Source organism: Stegodyphus dumicola, chromosome 3 (assembly GCF_044657685.1).
Source record: "Stegodyphus dumicola isolate Sdum_Otavi_A_Nest chromosome 3, ASM4465768v1".
Classification (NCBI taxonomy): Eukaryota; Metazoa; Arthropoda; class Arachnida; order Araneae; family Eresidae; genus Stegodyphus; species Stegodyphus dumicola.
The window spans coordinates 240864008-240888512 of NC_140770.1; the positions used below are offsets into that span (position 1 = coordinate 240864008).

Below are 24505 nucleotides of genomic sequence, written 5' to 3' on the forward strand. Positions count from 1 at the left end.
ACAGAAGTCTGGATACAATGGAAAATCAACATTGCCTTTGTTATCGATCCTTCATTGGGTTTATTTGGGAATCGGATCACAGATCTTTTTTTTTATTACGAGAACCTACTATAGCAGCTCAAGAGTGCTTTAGTTTATGGGCAAATGATGCCTAAGGAAGCTTTGTTCACAATACTGTGAAAATGAACAGCATGAATGAAAAATTAACATCATTAATTCAGTTGTTATTTTAGTGGCTTTATATATATATATATCATATATAACACAAAATTCATATAAAACTATACAACAAAAAATTCTATATTTACAAAAAAAAAAAAAAAAAAAAAAAAAAAAAATCTTAAGTAAAATGCTTATAGAGACAGGTAATATGTAAATTAATCATTTCATATTTTAAAAATACTGTCTGTAATTAGTACTTGTTTTTTTTAATTGATTTCTTTTAGCAGCTAAAGTCTGCTGCTTTAAAACAAGCATCTCTAGTTTTTTCACCCTCCCTTAATTACAATTACAACATACTTGTCATCTTTCACACAGCAGTTATTTTCTCCACTTTTATGTACACTTGAATCAGCCTTTATTTGTGCACTTTTCACAAAATGAAACACACTAAATGGAAATGAAGTGGGGGGAAAAACAGTTAGGGGACTGAACCATTTGCTGCTAATGCTGTTACTATGATTACGAGAGCTATCATGTCTCATGCAAGAGAATTGTTTCTTTCAAAATTTTATCTGATTTAATAGAAAATAATTTGTTTTTAAAAGAAAACAAAAGAATTAATCAAGAAATATATTCTGAATATTATTTTTGCCATTATTTATATTTGTATGAACTAATTTTAAATTAGGGAAAATTACTCTGAAGTGCCTATTCTAAAAGTTATTCACTTCAGCTAAATGCCTCACTCACCTCACCCTTATTGTAGTCACAGCTATGAATAGATTATGACTTTCAATTAACCGCAATTTCTGTGTGAATAAATTACAATTACGTTTCTAAATTTGACAGTTTCACTTTTAACTATTTTTTATGTTTAATAGTGCAAAAATTACTTAAGATTATTAATGTATCTATGGTGTGAAGCAGTTTTTTTTTCCCTTAGAAAGGTCTGAAGATTGCTATAACTGCTTACTTGTTTACAATCATGAAGATAAATTTATAAGAATCTAAAGATGCAAATACTATTAGCGAGCAGAAGCTTTTATTACTGAAAATGCTTCTAATAATAACAACTTAAAACTGATTTACCTGGTTCAACATTATCATCTCCATCATCCAAAATAATTGTTGTAGGTGGTTCCTCGAATTCAACATCTGAAATTTTAAGCTTCTTTGCAGGTTGCTCCTAAAATGGGTGGGTGGAGGAGATCAAGCTATTTTATGTAGTTTTATGAAATCATCATATACACAGAAGATTAAATTAAGTGAACAGTTAATACACAAAACTCAATTGAAAAAAAATTTAGGAAATTATAAAAAATCATAAATACATAGCAGTTTTCAATACCCCTTTTTTTTAAAGTATATGCTGTAAACAACTCAATCCATAAACACATTTTCAAAAAAAAAAAAAAAAAAAAGAAAGAAAGAAAAGGGGATTGTGACACAAAGAAAATTTGATCCTTTTCATAAACACGTAAGAAAGTCAAACAAAGGAAAAATGAGTATGCAAAACAACATTTACTAAAGGAAAGAGAAACAAACAAATTAACTGGCAGATACTAAGTATGGAAATTTTATTTTTAATTCTAATCCCACATAAAATGTGGACTTCTTGTACAATTTACAGATAAGAACACGCACACACTAAATATTACAGTTCCTTAAAGAAAATTCACATTCTTTGTGCATTACACTCTCTGTCTACTTTTAAGTCAAGACAAGTTTAAAAAAAATTATCAGATCCTTCTTTATGTAATTATGAAAGACTATATATTCTTCCCAAATATAGTCTTACATAATAACCCCACAAAAATATTATTCAGTTTTGCTGTATTGCTTTTGTTGTTTTGTGTACCATTAGCCACATATTTATATCATGAAAAAGTTCCCTTATTTTGTCCACAGATTTAAAATGTGTTTTTCTCTAAAAAATTTATTATGACTTATATTCTTATGTAAAATCACTATTCAGAAATGCCTATAAAAAAGAATCAAGGTATCTAAAAGAAATAAAAACTATCATGTCTCATGCAAGAGAATTGTTTCTTTCAAAATTTTATCTGATTTATTAGAAAATAATTTGTTTTTAAAAGAAAACAAAAGAATTAATCAAGAAATATATTCTGAATATTATTTTTGCCATTATTTATATTTGTATGAACTAATTTCAAATTAAATATTTATTTGTAATACTGATGACATTTAATATTTTCATGGTGATGTGATTCAACAAATATTTTATTGAGACTAGCAATTTCATCACTCAGTTTGTTTAAAAATCTAAAAATAATTTAATCTTCAGTCTTCCAATATGAAACACAATTAACTTATAACTTTTGAGCTAGAACATACTGAAAACATCATACTTACACTCTTCAGTGTAAATAAAGGCCTTCTTCCCTCTTACACCTCATGCATTCTCATTTACTTCAATTTATTTTTAGAAAGGAAATCAGATATTTTAATATTGTTGCTACTGGCATTACATATCCCTTAATTTCTTATTCTTATGCATAACAGAAAAAAGTTTAAAATATTTTTTTTGCTATTATTAACATTATTTCTCAATTACTAATAAGCATAACTTAGTTAATAATCTTTACTATAAGCTTTTTACGGAAAGAAAAAAAAAAAGTACATCATTCCTCTCTCAGTCTTCATTTCAAATTATTTTCTTAATAAAATTTGTAGCTTGATTCTTGTTAACAAGCACAACCAACTTCAGAAATGTTGGGAGCAGACAAAAAAAAAAAAAAAAAAAAAAAAAAAAAAAAAAAAAGAATGAAACACAATAATAAGATTTAGAAGATATTACAAAATACCTCAACCAAGATGTGATCTTCATTGGTGGCATCAGTTAATGGCTCCTGTCTCCTACAATTCAAAGAATAAACAGGACTATAATCACTAATTACTTATTTTTACAAAGCTATATAAATTACAACTTTATCTGATACACAAGTTCAAGTTTTTGTACAAATATATTCCTTATTTCAATTTCAATTGCATAAAAATACCCGGCCAGAAGAGATTACTACAGGTAAATAATACAGAAAACCTACAGCCTAACCTCAGAAGTATCAATATTGCTTACATTTCTGTGAAAATAAAAGGTATAATTCAAATTAACTAATACAAAATATGTCTAAATGACTGGAACAACTGAACTGAAACTATAGCATCAACAATTTGAGTAAATGCATGAGAATTTAAGTCAGCCAGTAAATTTGCAGTTTTCAAACTATCAGAAATTTTGTTTGCCACTGAAGTAATTTTAGCAAAGGATTTGGATACATGACAATTCCACTGCTAATATGAGTATCAATAACATTAGTTTTGGTTAACTAAATTAAAATATTTTTTTTAAAAAATTTACTACAGTCAAAAATCGTTAATCCGTACTTGTCAGGACTTCAGCGATTCCGGATTATCAATTTTTCCGGATTATAGATCATCAGTTTAAATCTGGTAAGATGGCATGCAGAAATTACAAAATTAAAAATATGTAATTTTTGAAATAAAGAACAATTATGATCTAAAGGGTATCAAAATTTACAAAAAGAAAAAGCTTAACATTTATTTGTTTACTTTATTAAACATTTCTTTCATTGTAAGTTGTTTAAGTTGCTTCGTTTCATGTGATAATACTTTCTCTTTAATTTTATTAAACAGACATAATTTCTTGTTTAGTTACAAAGTTCCGCTGTTCAAGTCCTATAATTGCTGTGTCGAGAATACCGACTAATTTGTCAATCGAAATTTTTTCGTTTTCAATAACCTCTGTCACTTTCTTCACTATCGGAAGCGAATTATAATGACGAGGAACTTGTTTTAAATCATATCAAAGACGGAGTACATCGAGATGAAATACTACATTTGGTAAGGAATTATAAGCCAAATAAAAGAAAAACATCTACCCTGAAGATAAGGATAGTGCTGACAGATCAACTTCCAATTCATTGCACGCCGCGGCGTTCCCCCCGCCAAGCAGCATGAAATTGATAAACAGATTTCGAAACATACTTTCGCTTTAGATCCTTTACATATTAACAAATATATATCGGAAATTCTATTTGATATAATCAAAAGTTTAAGCTTACTTTTATAAAATTGCTCTAACAGTCTGCAAAAAATAATAATCCGGATCCAATTCGAAGATTAAGGAACAATGCAATCTGCAAAATTAACTGAATTAGATAATTTTAGCTTAGCTTACACCGTCCGTTATATATTAAACGCGCATGTGTAAACGTTTTATGAGCATGCACAAAAGCATATTCACAGCCGTAAAGGTCTTATGTGTGCACGTAAACGCCTATGTGCATGCGTCAACGCAACGCATGCGTAGAAAGTTTGTAGCTTTGAGGTCCGGATTATAGATCATTCCGGATTATGGGTGTCCGAATTAACGACTTTTGACTGTATAATGTACTTTTAGAATACTTTAAATAATAATTTTATTTTACCTGTTTGTATCAAAAGCTTTTTTGCCAAAAGCATTCTTAAAAATGTTAGGAGGAAAAGCATGAAAGCAGTACCTTTAGTGCAGGTAGTAATCATCACCCAAATCTATGATTTTCAGCCAACATTTTGGTAATTTTCAAAGCCTTCGGGGCCCAGAAACTATATGGTGGATGTGGCAGAAGATTCCATTCGAGTGCAGAGTCCAGCAGGTGAATGCAAACACATGTGGTCTTGCATTATCTTAATGGAACATTACCTTTTTTGCACTGGAACTCAGTTTAACATTTTTCCTTGAGAGCAGTATCAACACGGACTAGCATCTCGCTGTACACCTAATTGCCGAGGATTTTATCTTTTTCCAGACATTCTTTGGCAATCCCACCAGATACAAAGCATGATATTTTTGTTAGTCAAACTGTGGTTTGAGATGCTGCTGATGGGCTCACTAAGGCCCAGACCAACCCCCTTTTTGGCCTGTGTAGTTGAAGTAAATCGACTTGTTACCACAAATGACAATCCGGTCCAGAAATTTTGTCCTTGCTTTGGTATCTGAGCAGATTTAGTGCAGGCCCGAACATGTCTGTCCTTATTGCTTGGGTCAGCTCATGCGGCACCCAGCAATTGAACTTGTGTGTTAAGTTTATGCAATGCGTAGTGCAGCTAATGGACATGGCACTCACATCAAATTCCTTAGCAAGCTCTCAAGCAGTTGCATATCGATCTTCTTCCACAAGTTCTTGCAGGTGAGCCTCAACAGCAGTAAGTCAGCCGCAGTGCTCTGCTTCTTGAATATCATAGACCTTGTTTTTTGAACTTTTGGTACCAATAATTTTGGTCTTCATAATGTCATATGATACAACATTAGTAACTAAAGCTGTACACAAGATTTGGTGACATTCTGTAGCTGATATTTTGTAACAGATTTGGAAGCAAATGATGGTTCCAATCTGGTAGCATGATAGTTCCATTTCAGACACTTTGTATTTAATGATAATGATTTTATTTTACAAATTTCACAACATAGTGTTCTAAAGTAAGTCTCCTTCTTTCGGTATGAACTGTACCGAAATATTTGTGGTGGCAAGAAACTTTCTTTAAAACTCAATATATTAATCTTAATCGGAACTTCCTTTTATTTATTTTGAATGGTCTCAAAAATTCATAATCATCCAAATATGGCTCTGTTGAAAATTCTTCAGATGCCCCTTGAAAAGGTCAAAAGAATTTTCAACAATTTTATATACATTTTATATATATTTCTATATTTTTATTAATTTCATTCTGTTAATTATATTAATTTTATTGAATTATTTTTATTTCATTCAATATGTTTATTTCCTGCTAGAATGTTAACCCCTTTCATGACATAATTTTTTATTTTATTATTTTCCCTTGATTATTTAATTAATTTCACAGCATGCCTTTAATAATTTATTACCTTAATTTGAAATTCCTAGACTTTTGTCTATATAATTGTTTATATGTTTGTTTGTATATAAATATATATAACAACAACATAAACCAAAGAAAGGAAGGACTATTAAGAAACCTGCACCTAGACTGCAATGATTTAATTAAACATAATCAAAAGAATCAAAGAGGAAAACTTCTGTTAAAATTGCAATAAAGAAAAATTAAGAAAGCCAAAGAAAACTAAGAATTACAATTTGAAGACTACTTAAATTCCAATTTAATAAATTTACTTACTTACTCGACTTAATAGCTAGTTGCACTGTCTAGCTATAGCTTACATTTTCACCTGCCTAATTTTTGCTGTTCTCTAAAACCCAGCAAATGCAGACAATCACACCTGCAACTGGAATTACCCCCTCCCTCCCAAAAAAACCTGTTTACTGTTCGTTACCAAGTACTCCTTCTGTTTACATTTGCATTATAATGTTTTATTTACACATTTTTACTTGATTGCATCATTGATTCAATACCTGCGTATTGCTCTAACATTCTTTTTTTTCATTGTTAAATAACGTTTTTCATTCTATATAATGTTCCAAATAATTTTAAAATTAATTTACAGCATGTAGGGGAATTCTTGACATGCATATGAGTTAGCTAAATTTGGAGAATTGAACATTTAAGTATGATTTCAATTTTTAATCTGCATAGCAGGGATGAAACATGATGTTTCGAACAGTTGGAAAGAGTGTCCCAAAGAGTCAGTATTGTTTCACAATCTCTTCAATTGTTTATTTTTAGGTAATTTTCGTTGATATGGTTATTTGTATTTGCAATTTTTGCATCTCATTTTATATACATTTCCACTATTAGTAGCTAGCGCTTAAAGGGCAGTTTTTCCATAACTTTATTTTTACTCTATTTAAAGTTTTTCCTATAATTAATTTTTTAAAATAATATCGGTTTTAATTCCGCTTTCTTCCCTTTCATATTATGGCTTTGTAGATTGGAAAATAAGTAGTCTTCAAACAGTAATTCTTAGGCTTCCTTAAATTTTATTTATTGGAATTATTGGAATTTTAATAGGAGCATTCCCCTTTGATTATACACACACATATTTTCTTTCCCTAAATTATGGATATGTTTTTATCAAAGACCACATTCTCAGTATTTAGAATATCTCAATCATTATCAAAGATTAAAAAAACTTTATAAGAAATTTAATTTTCGTTAACACCTACAAATTCAAAATGAAATTACAAAGGAAAAAAAAAATATTAAAACAGGAGAAAAACCTTACTACCTTGTAGTCCCTATGATGTCAGACATTCCTCTCTTGATATTTAGAGGAATAGCTTGCATACGTTTCAACCTTCGTTTTTTAGCACTTCGAACAGGAAGTTCTGTTTGTTCATTTGTTGAAACATCTGTGGCTTGGTTTCCTAATTCAGGAACAGGGCTTTTACAACTGAGGTTTTTCAATACATCATAATCCAATTTAGAAGATATTTTTTTTCGCTGTATTAATTTCTGTATAGCCTCTCCAGCTGTACTTGACTCAGTGCGATCTTTCTTTAAACGCTTTTTCCTCTAATAAGCAGAAAACATGAGAAAGTAAAGAATGACACCATGATTAAATACATGAAGTTACATTGCTCAAAAGTTGGAAAAACAAATGGGGGTTTAAAAATAGAACACTAACTATCATAAAAAAGAATCAATTCAATTTCAATAAAAAAAAAAAAAAAAAAAAAAAAAAAAAAAACCTATCATTTCAGATTTTTTATTTCTCTTAATCACTGCATCTACTTCAGAAATTATGAAAATTTAAGTGAAATTAAAATAGCTATTAAAGAAAAAGAAATATTTTTAGATATTTATTTTAATTTAGCAGTAAATCATATATTATTAAAAAGTTTAAAATGCCAGCTCTTTGCACGAAAGCAAGAACATTTCTTTCCTATGGTGTTGAAACTTGAACAAATTGTATTCTCACATCCTTCCCCCAAAATTAAAAATTCACAGATTTTTAAATCATTAGACAGAAATGGAAATCCTTACACTGTAAAGATTTAGTAAGAATAATAATAATGATAACTTTTGATAAATATTTTCTGATAAATATATATGTGATTTTGATAACTGTTTAACACTTTGACTGATGAGTCTATATATATATATTGTAACAAAATGTACAGGCGCAATAAGATGGCTTCCCCGCAAAGCAGTTTTAGGGTTGCAACATTTGGCGACAAAAGCGGCGATATCCATGGATGGTTGGAGAACCTTCAGGAACGAATTCTTACCAGTTTAGCCCAGAATGTTTCCGAACACAAGCCGAAAGCTATATAAACCCTGCTGGTCCGCAGTCAGTTAGTGTGTCTCAGAGTGTGTGTGCCTCGTCTAGTGAGCTGATAGTCAGTCATTGAACGAGTGTCTCGAAGTCTAGCGCTGAGGTGGTCGTCGAGTGCATCAAGAGAGTCTTTTAGTGCATTGTCGAGTTTTGTCTTAGATTGTGCTGAGTCGAGAGCTATACTCTTGTGTATCGTCGAGTGCATTGCGTGGAGAGTCTCAAGAGTACGTGGAGTTCTGAGAACAACCAAGCAGAGTTGAGAGCTGTACTCTAATGCTTTGCCGTGAAGCTATCTCCCCCGTTATTGCCTGACAGTGCTGTGCCGCTGATTGTTCCAGCGTGTTTATAGTGGATCTTCGACGACTGTAAAAAGTGTTATTGGAGCTGTCCTTATTAATATTGGCTAAATAAAGTGTGTTTCGATACTTCATCAAGTGTCGTTGTTATTCACTCCAAACCTATAAACCCCGTACGAATGTAAAGGAAGAAAATAACGTAACTACTGGTGTCAGAAAAAGAAAAACGTAACAATATATATATTTATTTTCAATGTTTTTTAGATGTCACAAAAAATGTTCTAGGTCAAATATACATACCTACATATATGTGTATATATAAAACCTAAAATATATATATATATATATAACATAGACTATTTTTCATGACATCTAAAAAACACTTTAATATGTATGTATATATATGAGCATCTTGAAATCCAAGAAATTAAGGTAATATTTTACGAGTACCTAAAGCCAAAAAATTTGAAGTACCAAGGGCATTTTAGTACCAAGGGCATAAATAAAATACTGCTTCCTTGTTGCAGTTTTGGGATCTTTTGGCTTTTTCAGCAAAACCCTGTGCCAGCCAGAGGGTTAATATAAAATATTCCATGCCAGAATACTAGCATAAGTAACAAGGGTAAAACTGATTTATAACACCTGAATTTATTTAATTTAAACTGAGGAATATAGCACACAATGAAATCAAATATGAACACAGAGCCCACTGCAAACTCAAAATAAATATTGGGAAAAATTTTATTTAAGCTAATTTATTAGTTTTTAAAATAAAGAATATAACATGAATAAATTTTTCAGTGACTTTTTAATCTGTTTATTACCAAGTTTTCATGATTGCATAAATAATCTTTAAACCACTCATCTATAACAGGCACACAATTTAACAGTGCATAATGTAGTACTTCAACATATGTCTTCTTTATTGACATAGCATCTGGAAAAGCTCACATTCTAAGTCTTTCTAAAAAAGATTTCATGCAGTACACAATAATTTGAGCAATCTAAGAATATGGAAGAAAAACAGGCTCAGTTTCAGAAACTGTGTGTTAAATGATCAGAATGCTATTTCAAACAGTAACTTTGTGGCAGATTACTCGTATTTTCACAAAATCACTTTGATTGTGCAGGGTTGTTTTAATTATCAGAAATTTTCCAGCCAAAGGGAACAAAATAATTTAAAATATACTACTTCTAAAAAAAAAAAAAAAAAAAAAAAAAAAAAAAAAAAAAAGGTGATTGTAGAAATGATACTGAAATTTTTTACCAAACAACTACATTAAAATAATAGTAGTGAAAAAAACTTAATATTGTAAATAATACAAACTTTTTTTTCCGGTTTATTAGCATTTTCTGCTTCTTCTCTAGCTTTTCTTTCTTCTTTTTCTAATTAGAGTTAAGGAAATATACAAACATTAAGCATAATATTAAAACTAAAGTAACTATTTTAGTTTAAGAAAGAATATTTAAATAACTTTGAATAAAAATTAAATATTCAGAGTTCATATATTTAAATATGGAAATTAATTTTTGAAAACATAATTATCTTTTCGCCAAACTTTGGATCAGTAGTTAAAAAAAAGCCAGAGTTCAAGGACTCTGGCTTATGTACCTTATTAAAATGACATTTTTAATAATGTAATTTTGTTATTTTAATAAGGTATATAATAAGATTACTAAAAGTAAATTACTAAAATTACTTACTTTTCTGATAATCTCATTATTCAATAGAAATTATACAAGCATTTTTAAAATGAAAAATTAAACTTGCAGATACATTATGTACCCACAGAAATCTAGCACATTTCTTCTAAAGATTTATTCATTTTTGTATCATTTCTATGGTTTCTTAAAAATTACTGCTGAGAATTCTACTGACACAATATGCAGTTAAAGCAATTTTAACGATAATCAGTCGAAAAATGAGAGCAGTTTAAGTGATAGTAAGAAAGTAACTAAGTCATTCTTTGTTTAATAATCTTAATTGAGTTCTTAATTATGAAATTTCTATGCTTTTCTAATCTGACCTATTAACCTATACTGGGAAAGATATGAGGTGATCAAATGAAGTGATGGATAATCCACATTGGCATTATGAATTTTTATTATTAAAAAAAAAAAACAACAGTTTAAAACTGGTTAGCATTTTAAAAGCAAGAGAACATAGTTTAAAAGCAATACTACTCAAATAATTTAGTACCTATTGTAGCAGACCCTGAATAATGCATTCAAAGTAAATAGAACAGTTGATTACTGGCTTTCACTGTTTGCCCTTTTTCGCTTGCCTTCCCCCTTCAAAAAAATCCTCATAACTATATTATGCAATAAATTTCATTGTTTTGTATTTACAGTTGGTTTTTTCCAAAATATCAAATTATCATGAAAAATTTCAGAAATGGTTTGGAATATGAATTTTTTGCATAAAGATCAATTAAAGAAAAGATGGAAGGCATAAGGTATGCTATTTTAAATAATTTTTCACAAAGTATTTAGGATGATGTTCTTAAGAATCAAAGTATTTTAGAGTCATGAATAAGATATAATAAAAAAATTAATAAGTGCTTTAACAAAAATTCAGGGGTTTTCAAGAAGGCAAAATAAATGATGAGACATTAAATACCTTTCAATATTTGAAGATAATCAGCATTATGTTTATGCCAAAATAAATCTTTACGCTTGCATTCAAATGGATCCATGAGGTACTGGAAAAAAAAAAAAAAAAAAAGACAGATAAATGAAGAAAGGGAAAGAAATGTCTACACAATATCCTTACTAGAAAAATATTTCAATAAATCATTACATTATCCAGCTCATCATCATCGAGTCCAGTTAAATCAAGCGTATCATTTTCTTCCGTTTCTAGGAAAAGAAAAAAAAAAAAAAAATTAACATTTTGCAGAACAAATCCTAAAAACAAACAATCGCTAATAGTTTAGTTATAAAAGAAAATCAAATTTTTACATTAATGAAAAAGATTTTAGTTAAAAGCAATGGCTGTGTAAACATAGCACAAGCTTATATAAAGCTTTTAGCACTAAAAGAAAATAAAGATGAAATATTAAAGAGAAACAACAACAAAGGTTTTCATAAAATAAGTTTTTATTTAAAACTCATAAAGTAACTAATAAACTTAAAGAAGAAGCTAAATCAATAGTTTAAAAAAAGAATCTGATGTGTACACCACACGACTTCCTTGTACGGAATATTAAATTATACACACGTTTTCTTGCATTTCATTTGAACTTATTGAATTGAATTAAATGTACTTCGTTGATAGTGCATAAACTACAATAAAATAAATGCACTCTTTAAAATTCACTATATTTGTTTACCAAAGCAACACTCTGCCGCTACATTCACGTAACAGCATTATATTTCGTTCATATTATAACTCAGAATGCACAAAATTTATATCATTTGAAGAATTATCTAATTGTTGCCACATACTATAATAAATCTAGAATGATGTATAAAAGAAATTAAGCAAACAAAACAAAAAAGAAACGGTTTTCGCAGACGATTCAGTATTTCTCATTCAATTAATTCAGTTCTCACTTTGCGACAAGGCAAAAATACATAAAAACTCAAAATATCTATATTAAAAATTACGAAGTAAATCTTAAACACTTATTTCCTTGAAAAAATTCCACAAAGGATTAAGTTGATTTAATTCGCAATAATAAATGAAGGCCCTTCTTTGTTGTTGCGAAGCTTAGTCTCTCTAGATTGGCAACAAATCTACTATTCTGCTGTTTCAAATGTAAACAAACATGTCCGCCATGTTATTTAAAAATTAGGCTTAACTGCACTTAAACAGCTTTTAAATTGTTATTAATTCTACAAATATTGCTTGAAGATTTCCTAAAGGCATAAAAATCTTAACCAGAAGATAAGAACGGCGTAATTCAATCATTTTTAAAGCAAAAAATGCACAATTTACAAACATATAAGAGTTAGGAAACTGATATCACTGAGCCGAGTAACAGAATGGATAAATATATATAAATATATTTATATACGTTTGGTGCAGCCGATTACAACCAAAATGCTATGCATCTACATACAGTCCTACATACAAAATTTCAACGTTCTGAGCCTACTTGTTTTTGAGTTATGCGAGATACGTACGTACATACGTAAAGACACTATAAAAAATTCTCTTCAGAATTCATTTTAAAGCAGTTTTATAATTTTTTTTGGGGAAAAGAGTCTTTTATTCTGTCCTTACGTACAGATGTCATGTAAAAACATCGTTAAATTGCATTCAATAGCGGTCAAAATGGATATTTTCGTTGGAATATGCTGCCTGAAACTTTTCATGATTACAATACTTCCTTTTTACTTCATACAAGGAAGTAAAAATGATGACAAATTTCTGACCTTAATAATGAAGACCATGAGTGAGTTACATAAGAGTTTATAAAGCAAGAATTTTCATCTTCCCTATCTTCACTGTGAATTTAATGTACAATGACATTACCGACTAAAAATAAATGTAATAAATAAAATTGCATCTTATCCGCTATATGCCAAATGCTATATGACAACGTATGCCAAATAATTTTCTCTACGGAGTTATGTTTATGATCTTAATGCTTGAAACGAGAATTCATCGTCACTTCTTTTTAACTGTGATAAAAATTTTCTTAACATAGAAATGTATCAAAATAACCAAGAAAAGAGCCCGTTGTGAGGTGCTTCTAAGAGGAAAATGATTAATTAATATATTAACATAAGTTTTCTTTTAATATTTAAAATTTTCTCAACAGAAAAATACCAATTAATATCATAGTTATCAATTAAATTACATACATTTGCAAGTGTTAATGTTTGTAATCATATGTATTTGCCACAAATTTTAATTATATGCAAATTTTAATTTTAATTCCAAATACCTGTATCATTAATTATTGTTGTTTTTATAGTGAAAATTGTTTAACATTAATATTGCATCTACCAAATAATTGATTTGAATTCCGTTTTAATACAAGGGTCATGCTGAAATTTTTGAGATATACATAGGTTTTTAAAATTATACTAAGAAATTTTAGGAGTGTTCAAAGTAGTCTCCTCCAGTGTCAGTGCCCTTCTGAAGAGGAATTTTCTAAAGATTAAATGCCTTAAGGCATTCATTTCTTAGAATTGATGAAAAAAATGCATTTATAGCCTCACTAGTCTAATCTTTGGAATGAAAATGACGTCCATGTATGTTCTTTTTTAGATTAATAAACTGCCCAAAGTCACACATAGCTGGATCAGATGAATAGGGTGGATGTTACTACACCTGTTTCGTTCAGGAAACTCAACCATTAGTCTTGTTGAATAAGAAAATGCATTGTTATGGTGGAACATGAGTCCTCTAGCACTCACTCCTTGAAGAATTTCTGGAAGAAACTTAGGGGTGTACCAGATAGTTGTGACTGTCTTTTATCCTTCCAGCTTGATGGTTTTGACCAATCACGAAAATCTGCTTTCTGTTACTTTTCTCATGGCATATAATCTTTTCACCATTGTGGGTGTGGGATCATCTGCAAAGACTCATGCTTTACTTTCTTAACATGTTGGAACTTTAAAAAAAAATATTTGTCAAAAAATTTTACATTTCTTAAGCAGTTTTGATTTTGGAAATAGTGCAGTGGCCACCAACTTTAAGTAATTTAAGGGTTTCTTTACTGATTTTGACACACTACTTACTCTGTTTGGTGCTCAGTTAAATGATGGGGAAACCAATGCACACTTACAGCTTATGACAGTTAAAAATGAGATTTTTTTTTTTAAAGAAATCAGGAGAATTTTCTCAGAATTTCTAAGAAATCAGGAATATTTTTTAATGATAAAAGTACATAGAAAGAAAAAAATACTTATTCACAACAAATTAATTTTAAGTAGTAACTAATTAATGTTTGAAAGTTCAGTTGCTAATTCTTAAATGCATGTAATTCCATTGGTTGAGGATTCCAGACAAGCATTTATCTAAAGATAACAAGTATGTGCATACATATTTCAAACATTTTCTTATTTCAGTCTTATGTAGTTGTTAGAATTTTTTCAAGAACACAAAATAATAATAAATACAAAAAATGTGTTCATCTATGCTTATTGGGAAAGGAGTTTGTCTTTTTTCAACTGCTAAATTTAAGATGTGACAGGTGCACCTCATAATTTGCAAGTCTTTTTTTTTTTTTTTTTTTTTTTAATGAAAACTGCAACACAAGTCTCCAAGGCCTACATTAATGGTGCATTGTCAGCACCCAGTGCTAAACGATTATCCAGAGGAACTGTGTTTTCTTTTGGAGATATAATAATTAGCTGTGCTATTTTAAAGCCTGGAGGAAGTAAACTACACTCAGTTTCTGAAGACTCTGGATTAAAAAAGAAACAACAATTAGATATAGATTTGCATCGGTATTAATGCTTCCATCCATAGAGAAGCAGAATGGAGCTGTTTTAATGGAATCAGTAACTGAAGTATTTCTTAGCAATTTTGCTATCGGGAAACATTTTTCTACATAAAACTGTAGCACGATCCGCTGTATTCAATAGCAAGTTTCCTTCAGTAAAAAGGCAAAGAACAGGCATTCTGCATTAATAACTTGTAGATACTTTAGGTAATTCTTTGAAGCAGGAGAGATGAAAAATGAGCAACGCTTTCACCGATCGAACCACAGACCTCTGGAATGCGCGTCCAGTGTGCAGACCACTACATTACGAAAGCATGCTAAGAAGGCGGGAGAAATACCTTATCTACTCCCCCTTTTAAACGTTGAATGGGGTTTTTAGAGGACTCAATTGCCAAATCCTGGGTACGGAGAATCATCATCCACCACCCTTTTAGTTCGGGCACCACTGTAGAGACATTAGATAATTTTTGAAGCAGGAGAGATGAAAAATGAGCAACGCCTTTGCTGGGAATCGAACCATGGACCTCTGGAATATGCACCTAGCGTACAGACCACTACACTATGAAGGCATGTTAAGAAGGCGGGAGAAATACCTTATAAACTTTTTGGTCCCTTGTTTCCACAGAAGAATTTAGTTTGTTTTTTAATACAACTGGTGTCGGCCTTGTGTTTTTGTTTACGCACATGTTTAAGAACATCGATTCTTCCACAATTCGAAATCAAAAAAATTGTAATGACAAATGGTAAACAAAGCAAATGTATTACATTTCCTTTATGAAATAATGGAAGGAAAGCAATTTGTGTACAATTTTTGAAAGGTACATGAATATTTTAACTTTTTGTCGACATAACCAAAATAAATGATTGCAGTTTTCTTTTATATGAAATCTACAGGAAAACCATGCACTTTCAGATGCCCCAAATCCCTTTTTTGGGTGCAAATCCCAAAGTATTAAGCCAAGCTAGATAAAAATTGTGAGATTTTAAAAATAAGAGAAATTTGGGAGAAATATGTTGTAAATTGGGTTGGAGTACAGTCAGAAATTGGGAGAGTTGGCAACTCTGCCAATGGCAAATTAGTTTTTTCCTATAAAATTTTCCATGAATAATTTTATGTATGTCTGCGGATCCAACGTTAAGCTTCTTCTGTATTGTTTGGTAGGGGCAACGATTAACATTTTCTGTATGGCAGACACATTATCCAGGATTACCACTTGACAACAGCCATTTTTTTCTTTCATAAAATTAATTTCACCAGTAAAACTTTAAGTTCAGCACCATGACAAAATGAATTTAGTTTATAACCTTAGTTTAAATTTATCAATATACTCTTTCTGTATGTGTTCATTCTGAAGAGCATTGCAAGCTCCGTGAAATTCTGTAAACCATCTAAATGGACCTTCATTTTCAAATGCTAATTATAGATGTTGAACACATTCTTCTTGATTTAATTCCACTTTAAAATCATACTGCGATAATGTTTTTGTGTCAACTTCATTTTTTTTCTTCAGCCTAAAATTTATTCTACCCTAACAATTGGCAAATGGCCAATAAAAAATTGTCTGCTAGTTTAAAACAGTTCCCATTTTGAAATTTAACTGTTAACTTTTTTCTGCCACCTATCATCTGCGCACATCTAAAAAAATTCAGAGTGACCTCTGTATAGAAACAAATTACTTGTTTTCTGAAAATGGGTCATAGTCAACACTTCAAATTTTACTTTTTTTCTACAGCTAAAGAAATATAATCAAATATTACATAAGTATTTGAGGGATATAAGAAGTATTTTAGAATCATTATTTTATATCATATTTCTGATACTAGTAACATACTATACATTTAAAAGATTCAAACAAACCTGGATGCACAGGAATCTTCAAGCAGTCTTCTATACTGTCCTTTAATCCAATACTCTCAGCTGTTGGTTCTGGACCTTTGACATGGTCTGATTCAGATGACTGTTCGCTGCAAGCAATTGCCACTGTTTCTTTCATTAGAATAGGTGCTAAACCACTCACATCTGATACACCAGAATCAGACGCTAAATCTTGGCCGATGACTTCTTGAAGAGAATGTACTGTATTTTCCGCTATGATCATATCCACATTATCATCGTGTAAACTATTTGAAAATGAACTGTTGCTGTTATCTGTAAAAAATTTATATCAAAGGGAAAAAAATTAAATAAAAGCTAATTTTTGACATTGGAAGGTAAAAATATAATTCAAGTTTAAATAAAGTCAAATACTTTGAAATGTGTATAAAAAATAGCAACATAATGCAGCATCAGGAAAGTCTGAGTTCATAACTTTATTTGTATCAATTACCAGCTACATAATAGTGAGAATTAATTTTATCAGTAAAGCTATAAGTTCAGCATCGTGACAAAAACAAATTTAGTTTATAACATGATATTAAATTTATCAACATACATATATTCTAAAGCATTTTTATGTTTATGCATTACTTGTCAAAGCAATTTTATAAAACTGTATAATTTCCTGAATATGGATCTCTATATCCAGAGATGTGTTTCCATGCCTATACTCACATCAGTTCATCCTCCAAATATTTAAAAGCACATAATTAACTAAAACTATAGCACTGATGACTGAACAAAGATTTCCTGACATACAAATCTTTTCTTTTCCACTGCACAGGCCAGTGAGCCCATGCATGTTCCCTTCTTAACTGAATGCACGAAGAATCTTACAGAAGCAGAAGAAGGAAATGAGACTGCCCGCAAAAAAAAATATTTTAGCAAGCAGAATAACTTCTATCCACTTCAACATTATAGGGTTGCTACTCAAACAGGAGAATAAAATTCCCTGACTTTTCCAGGTGTGTTTTAAGAAAATTCCAGTCTATCCACATAGTGAGTGTTGGCTATGCTGAGAGGTAAATTAATTATGGTACCATTTGAAAACACAAAAACTTGCCAATTACATATGACACACACATATATATAATCGCCAAAGCATTACTATTACAATTAAAATAGGAGTCTTCTCTACTGAAGATTGAGATTAGAATCTGCCCAAATTTTATATTTATTTAGCAGCATACATAAGCAAAAAATATATGCAGCCCAAATTTTATATTTATTTAGCAGTATACATAAGCAAAAAATATATGCATTAAATTTTGTGATAGTATGTCATCATACTGCTAGAATTAGTTTCAGGATTATGCCATAGAAATTTGCCTGAAATTTGAAAGTATTATTAACTAATAATAAATAAACTTAAGGTGAAAAAGCCACATTAAATGGTACAAATAACATTAAAATAAAGTTAATTAAAAATTGAATTTACAATAATCAATAATATTTTGGCGAATATACTCATATTAAACGGTAAGCCCAGATGACTGATTACTATTTTTTTCTTTATTTTTGCTGTAAAATGACAAATAAGGCATTTATTAAAAAGGAAAAAAAAAAAAAAAAAGAGTTTAAAAGATTTTGTGATAAAATCGTAGTACAGGCTGCAGCCATGGCACGATTTTGAAAATTGTCGCCAACACCAAAATGACCCATTTACTGCTCAGCATAACATTGCTAAATCCCAAGTGTACTGTATGCTAAGATTAAAGTGATTTTGTTTTACATACAAATGGGAACGTATTTTCTTTAGTTCAACATGTACTGCACATGCGCATGCGAATCTCTCGATTCTCCCATGCTCGAAGATGATGCCTGATCAAGTTATTGGAAACCAAAGTTGCTAGAAACTTGCTTTGCCTTTCTAAAAGACAATTTTATTGGAGCTGCAAAATCTAGCTCTACACCAGCTACCCGAATGATGTTCACACAATATATAATTTGCTGAGATATATAATTTGCTGAAATAACGATATCTCTTCCAACGTTGGCATAAAACTCACTTTTTTGGGATCACCGTGTGTAATTCCCTTACTTTTCCAAATTTTGACCAAAATATTTAAATTCCCTGACTTTTCCAGTCAATTTACTAATTCTCTGACTTTTTCTGGTTTTCCAGGTAGCATGGCAACCCTGATATTATGGCTGACAAATGGAAAAGCAGCAGCCACCGCTGCTGCTTCCCTAGAGAGAGACCTGCTGATCAGAACAAACCTGAAAGCCTGATGTATGTATGGTTTACAAGGTTTGAAAGCTAGCTGTGCTCTGTCTGTCTGACACAGATAGTGCTGTAGCTTCGTGTAGAGCTTCTGGGTTATAATCCAGTTAATATAGCTTAAGGTAACAATAAGCCACTGAAGCACCAGAAGTGACGAGTTGTTTTGTATTATTTTAAGTCTCACTAGATGCAAAGAATTAGTTATAGATATTTTTTTCATTTTTGCGCTGTATCTTATAATCACTGTAAGGATTAATAAAAGGCAATAAATTGCTTTAATATGCAGAGATAATTTTAAGGCTGAACAGCTAGTTATAAATAATTAAATTACGTAGTTAAATACTGTTAGTTATTATAAATTTACATGGCCATTACAAAATTTAATTAATTTTTTTTAATGTTTGTTAAAAAAGCACCATTAAAATCACAATCTAATAACATTTCACACTTTAAAATACAGTAATCTATGCCATTGATTCTTAAACAATATTAGGATAATTACACATTAAAATCCACAAAATATTTTTGCTTTGTAACAAGACACATTTATGCGTCTTTTTAATTTGAAGTATTCCCAGACATTTTTAGCTAATTTATATCAATTTCCTTCTCTTTAAGCATATTTTCTAACAATTAGAAATTGGTTTCAATATGCAAAATAATGTTCCAACTCGTTTCTGCATGCTTTATCTCCTAGCTTGTCAATCTCTTGACAATGTACTTATGAGGTTTTGCATGATCTGGTGAAAGTTAAATAGTCCAAAACTTCTGACAGATACGAAGCAAATTATTGTTATGTTTGTCTGAAAGTAACTATCAAGTCAGGTAAATATTTAAATAAACCTCTTATTTAAAAAAAAAAAAAAAAAAATTAGAATATAAAGGCACATTTTTATGCTTACAAAATACACTACAGCTCGTGGTGATGTAGTTAACAGAAACAGTCAAATTCAGAATAAAGTGTGGACTAGCAGTCAGTTTAATTTTAAACTAAGATAGCTCATTAACTCTATCGTCATAAATTCAAATGCAATGTTAACGCAAAGACAAATAATTACAAATTATCACAGCTGGCAGGAACTAATGCAGTGTGCACGCCAAAGTTAGAAACACTCTGTTTTATAATACAAAAACCTCAGTTTAGAAACTATCTAACTGATTTTGCATTCTGGCAAGGAAAAGGAAAGGGGAAGTTATAGTAAAGACTGAAATTATAAACTGGCTAATTTATATAATAATAACTGTTTGTATCTTTGAAAAATAATTTTTTTCTCTTTTCTTTTTCTTTCTTTAATACATTTCCTATTAACTTTAGAATTTTTGGATTTAATTTAAGATTTCTGTTATTCTAAAAGCTAAATGCACAGAAAAAGCTGCTAATTTTATTTCTTTAGTAATATGAACATTCAGAATAAATATTAAATGATACATGGTAAAGCCAATTACAGAGCCAATGTGGCCGAAATTTTAGAATTTAGTGACTCGCTGAGCAAAAAAATCTAGAAATTGCAAAACTTAGAATTTAGGACAGGCACTGGGAGCAAAATATAGGAAGGCATTAGAAAGCAGAATTTAATATCCACAGAGAATGCATCAGGTGGGAAAATGCCTAGAGCCAGCCCTGTGTATGATGAGTTGAAACATATAAGAAGAATCATTTAAATTGTCAGTTTTCAATTTCTTTATTTAAATAGAAAAATTCCTTTCTATAAATGTCTGTCTCTGTGATAAGATTACAAGCATTTTAGATATTTTCCACACATTTGTCTAGTGAAAAGTAGAGAAAAAAGAGGAAAGAAAAACATGTTAAAAAAGACTTCGTGTCAGAAGTAAAACATTCAAATATTATGCTTCCTTTGTTCTTTCAAAATTTCTCGAAAAAGTAAGAAATTCACCACAAACTTTCTGTAAAATACACCCATTATACATTAATACCATTTTTCATTTTGTCACGCTTTTCCGGATTATTCTAGAACCTTGGGTCTATAAATCTTTCCTTCAAATCCTTCTAAGCTTTCTAAGTTGCAATGTCTAAAATCCTACAGAAAAATTACCCCTACCAATCCCGTACTAGCGAAATGCCAGATATATTTTGAGGGGGGGGGAAGAGAAAAATGTATAAAATCGTTTTATACAGAAAAATGATGCATATTCTGAGACAACTGCATGGGAAAACTTTAACCACAAAACAATTAAACAGAAGACATTTTAATTAATTCCATAGCTGTATGCTTTTGCTAAGAATTATTTCGTAAATTGTGCTTCATTACCTTGTTTATTTTTCATATTCAAAATATTGCATATTAAGTCACCAAAATAGAAAGTAATATTGATAGTATTACCAAAATAGAAAAAATTGCAGCGAAAAATAAAAATGTTTCATTTTAATGTTGCTTCAAAAATATAATTTCAATATGTTATTGTTATTTTAATGATTTTCAATGTTAAAATGTTTTAAAAGAATCGTCGAAAAATATTTGTTTCTATAAAAACTTATCTTAAAATTGCCAAAATATTGAGACATCACCAAATTTAGAACCATTTAGTAAAATAATTCACACCACCAAAAGCAAAAAGTTGTTTAACAGCTCTTCATTAGGAAAAATGAAATAAATTCGAAATGGTTATGTTTAATTTTTTGCCCAGAATTTAGAGTATCCCAATGTTTGTATTAGCAATAGAAACAAATTATAACCCATTCATCCATTTAAAAAGATAACCATATTTATCAGTGCATCACCAAAAATATTCCTCCAAAATGCTAATTCACACTCAAAATGGCAGTCGTAAAAACAGGCAGAAATTTCAGATGATTAAAATAGAGGACTTTTAAAGACCAAAATTCAAATCCAAAAAAAGTAAGGACTCTTAAGGACCGTAGAAATCTTGTATGAAGGGATGAATTGTTATAACCATGCCTTATACAGGATTCGAACCCGGCCCTTTGGTATCGCAGATGGCTCCCCTAATCACAATACCGTCTGACTGTCTGTTTCAAAATCTAAAATAACTGTTTTAAATATACCAAAACTGATGATCATTTCAGAATTATATATGCTTATACACACAAAAGCGAACCAAGTTCTCCACCTGCATGATAATAGTGAAAGAATTAATTTTAATTTAAATTAAAGCTTAGCCACATTAAAAATAATCTTAAAATTCAAAGATTAATTAATATGTTGTCATATAGAATAGAAGAGAAACACACCAATGTGACAATCAAAATCGCAATAACAACCTTTTATTTAGCGTACATATATTAAAACACTCAATCGGTTTCGAGGGCAGCTAAAGGTCCCTCTTCATCAGAAGAATGAAATTACTTGAAAGGAGAAAAAAGAAAAAAAATAAAGCATTGGCAAAGGAGTCTCAGAAACACGTGGTCATTATCAGCACTGCATGTGGTTGTAACCAAATTTTGAATCAGAGTTACACTGGCCGCCTACTTTTACTGAGCCAAGCTATCTGATCAAACATATAACAATAGACTAAAATGCAAAAAAAAATATCAGCAAAGTCAAAAAATAGGGAGCAAGGGGCAACTGCACCTTCACACACCAAGTCTGAGCTTCGAATAAAGGGAAAGCATGTCTATGTCGTAACACAATTAAGAGGCAATCGGTCTAGTGCGGCCTTTACCAATATACTGTCAAAAGTCTTTAATTCGGACTCGTCGGGACTTTGGCGTTCCGGATTATAGATCATCAGCTTAAATCTGGTAAGATGGCATGCAGAAATTATAAAATTAAAAATATGAAACCGTAATTTATGAAATAAAGAGCAATTATGAACTAAAGGATATCAAAATTTACAAAAAAAAAAGGTTTATATTTATTTGTTTACTTTATTAAACATTTCTTTCAACGCGTGCATGCATAAAGCATACATTATGCATAGTCAAAATTAAAAAATTGCAACCAGAAAACTATTTGATGTGTATTCATGATATTTATAATGACGAGGAATTTGATTTAAATCATATCAAACACGGAGTACATCGAGATGAAATACTACATTTAGTAAGAATTATAAGCCGAATGAAATAAAAACATCTGCTCTGAAGATAAGGATAGTGCTGACAGATCAACTTCCAAGTTATTTTGGGAGTGCCCAAGCTCCTGGCAATTGAAACATTGAATTGGGCATTTTCTGGGCTGATATTTTCTATTGTGATATTGAATCCGAACATATTGTTTAATTGATGAATTTTCTCCACTGCAGAATTTCTTTTAAGTTCAAGGAAAAATATAGGTAAACGAATAATTTGGTCTTCTGCTTTCTTCGTGAATTGCTTTACTTTAATTATAGGGAAGCTTCTGCGTTCTAAGTCTGCGTGAATTGCTTGCTCTGTGTAGGATCTTGGGATATTCTTGAGTATAACTTTAATTGAAGAGGCTGAGGAAATTTGGTGCGTATGAAAACTAATCTGTGCTTTCTGGAATTTATCAACCATAGCTGTATAATCGGCTTCGGTGGTAGTGTAAAGGAAAATCTGTCTGGCTTTGATTGTAACTTCAAATTCGTTTTTACATATTTCTCTGAGCATTTTGTCTATTACAGGCCAATCAACATCGTTTTCTAAAATGACTAATGGGGGAATTTTCATTTTATTTTCTGTGTTTCATCTGTAACTCTGAAATGCAGCAGTCGACTGCGTTTCATCTGTAACTTCCATAGCTTCGTTATTTTCATTAAGAATTTCAAATCTGTTATTTTGTGGAATATCTGATGGTGGGATAGACTCGGAATTTTTCGCTGTTTTCTTTGGAGTTTGCCAATCCTTCTGATTTATTGTTTTATCATCTGTTTTAGAATTTGCGAGCTTTGGGGTGTTCTGAATGCCTGCTAAAATGAACTGATTTTGTTGAATTTCTTCTTGGAACTTTGAATGCATTTCTATCACTAGTGAGGAGGTTATTGTCTTCATAGACTCAATACAGTTTAATTTATCGGCAATTTCGTTTTCTAATTTAAGTGAGAGATCTTTTGGGTTAGTTGGAAGCTGAGTATTAAGATATTCTTGCGAGATAGCTTCTGTTAAATTAGGAAAAACTTTTCTGTGTTTGTTAACTACTGCTTCAAAATTTGAAGGGGAAGGTTTGAATTTCTTAGTATTATCGGCTATTTTCTTAGGATTTCCTGTGGTTTTCTTTTCTTTTCTCTGGGATTTACTTTTCTAAGTAGAAATTAGAGTAGCAATTATACTTTGAAGCGCAGGGTCATCTGAAGCAATAACAGGCATCTCTTTGGATGTAGTCGATTTTCTTGAATAATTCAAATAAGTAGAATCATTATCGCCATCATTATCAC

At 30.4% G+C, this 24505-nt stretch overlaps 1 protein-coding gene across 1 annotated transcript in view; it reads right to left on the minus strand.

The window, feature by feature from the left end:
- The window catches only part of Brf (Brf RNA polymerase III subunit), a 113796-nt gene that overhangs the window by 31156 nt on the left and 58135 nt on the right, over positions 1-24505 (minus strand). Inside the window, exons 11-17 of the mRNA XM_035367018.2 lie at positions 16951-17241; positions 11492-11550; positions 11312-11393; positions 10019-10077; positions 7346-7632; positions 2988-3039; positions 1252-1348 (exon numbers count right to left, since the gene is read on the minus strand). Of these exons, the coding sequence (XP_035222909.1) occupies positions 1252-1348; positions 2988-3039; positions 7346-7632; positions 10019-10077; positions 11312-11393; positions 11492-11550; positions 16951-17241 (927 nt within the window). The remainder of the gene's footprint in view (positions 1-1251; positions 1349-2987; positions 3040-7345; positions 7633-10018; positions 10078-11311; positions 11394-11491; positions 11551-16950; positions 17242-24505) is intronic.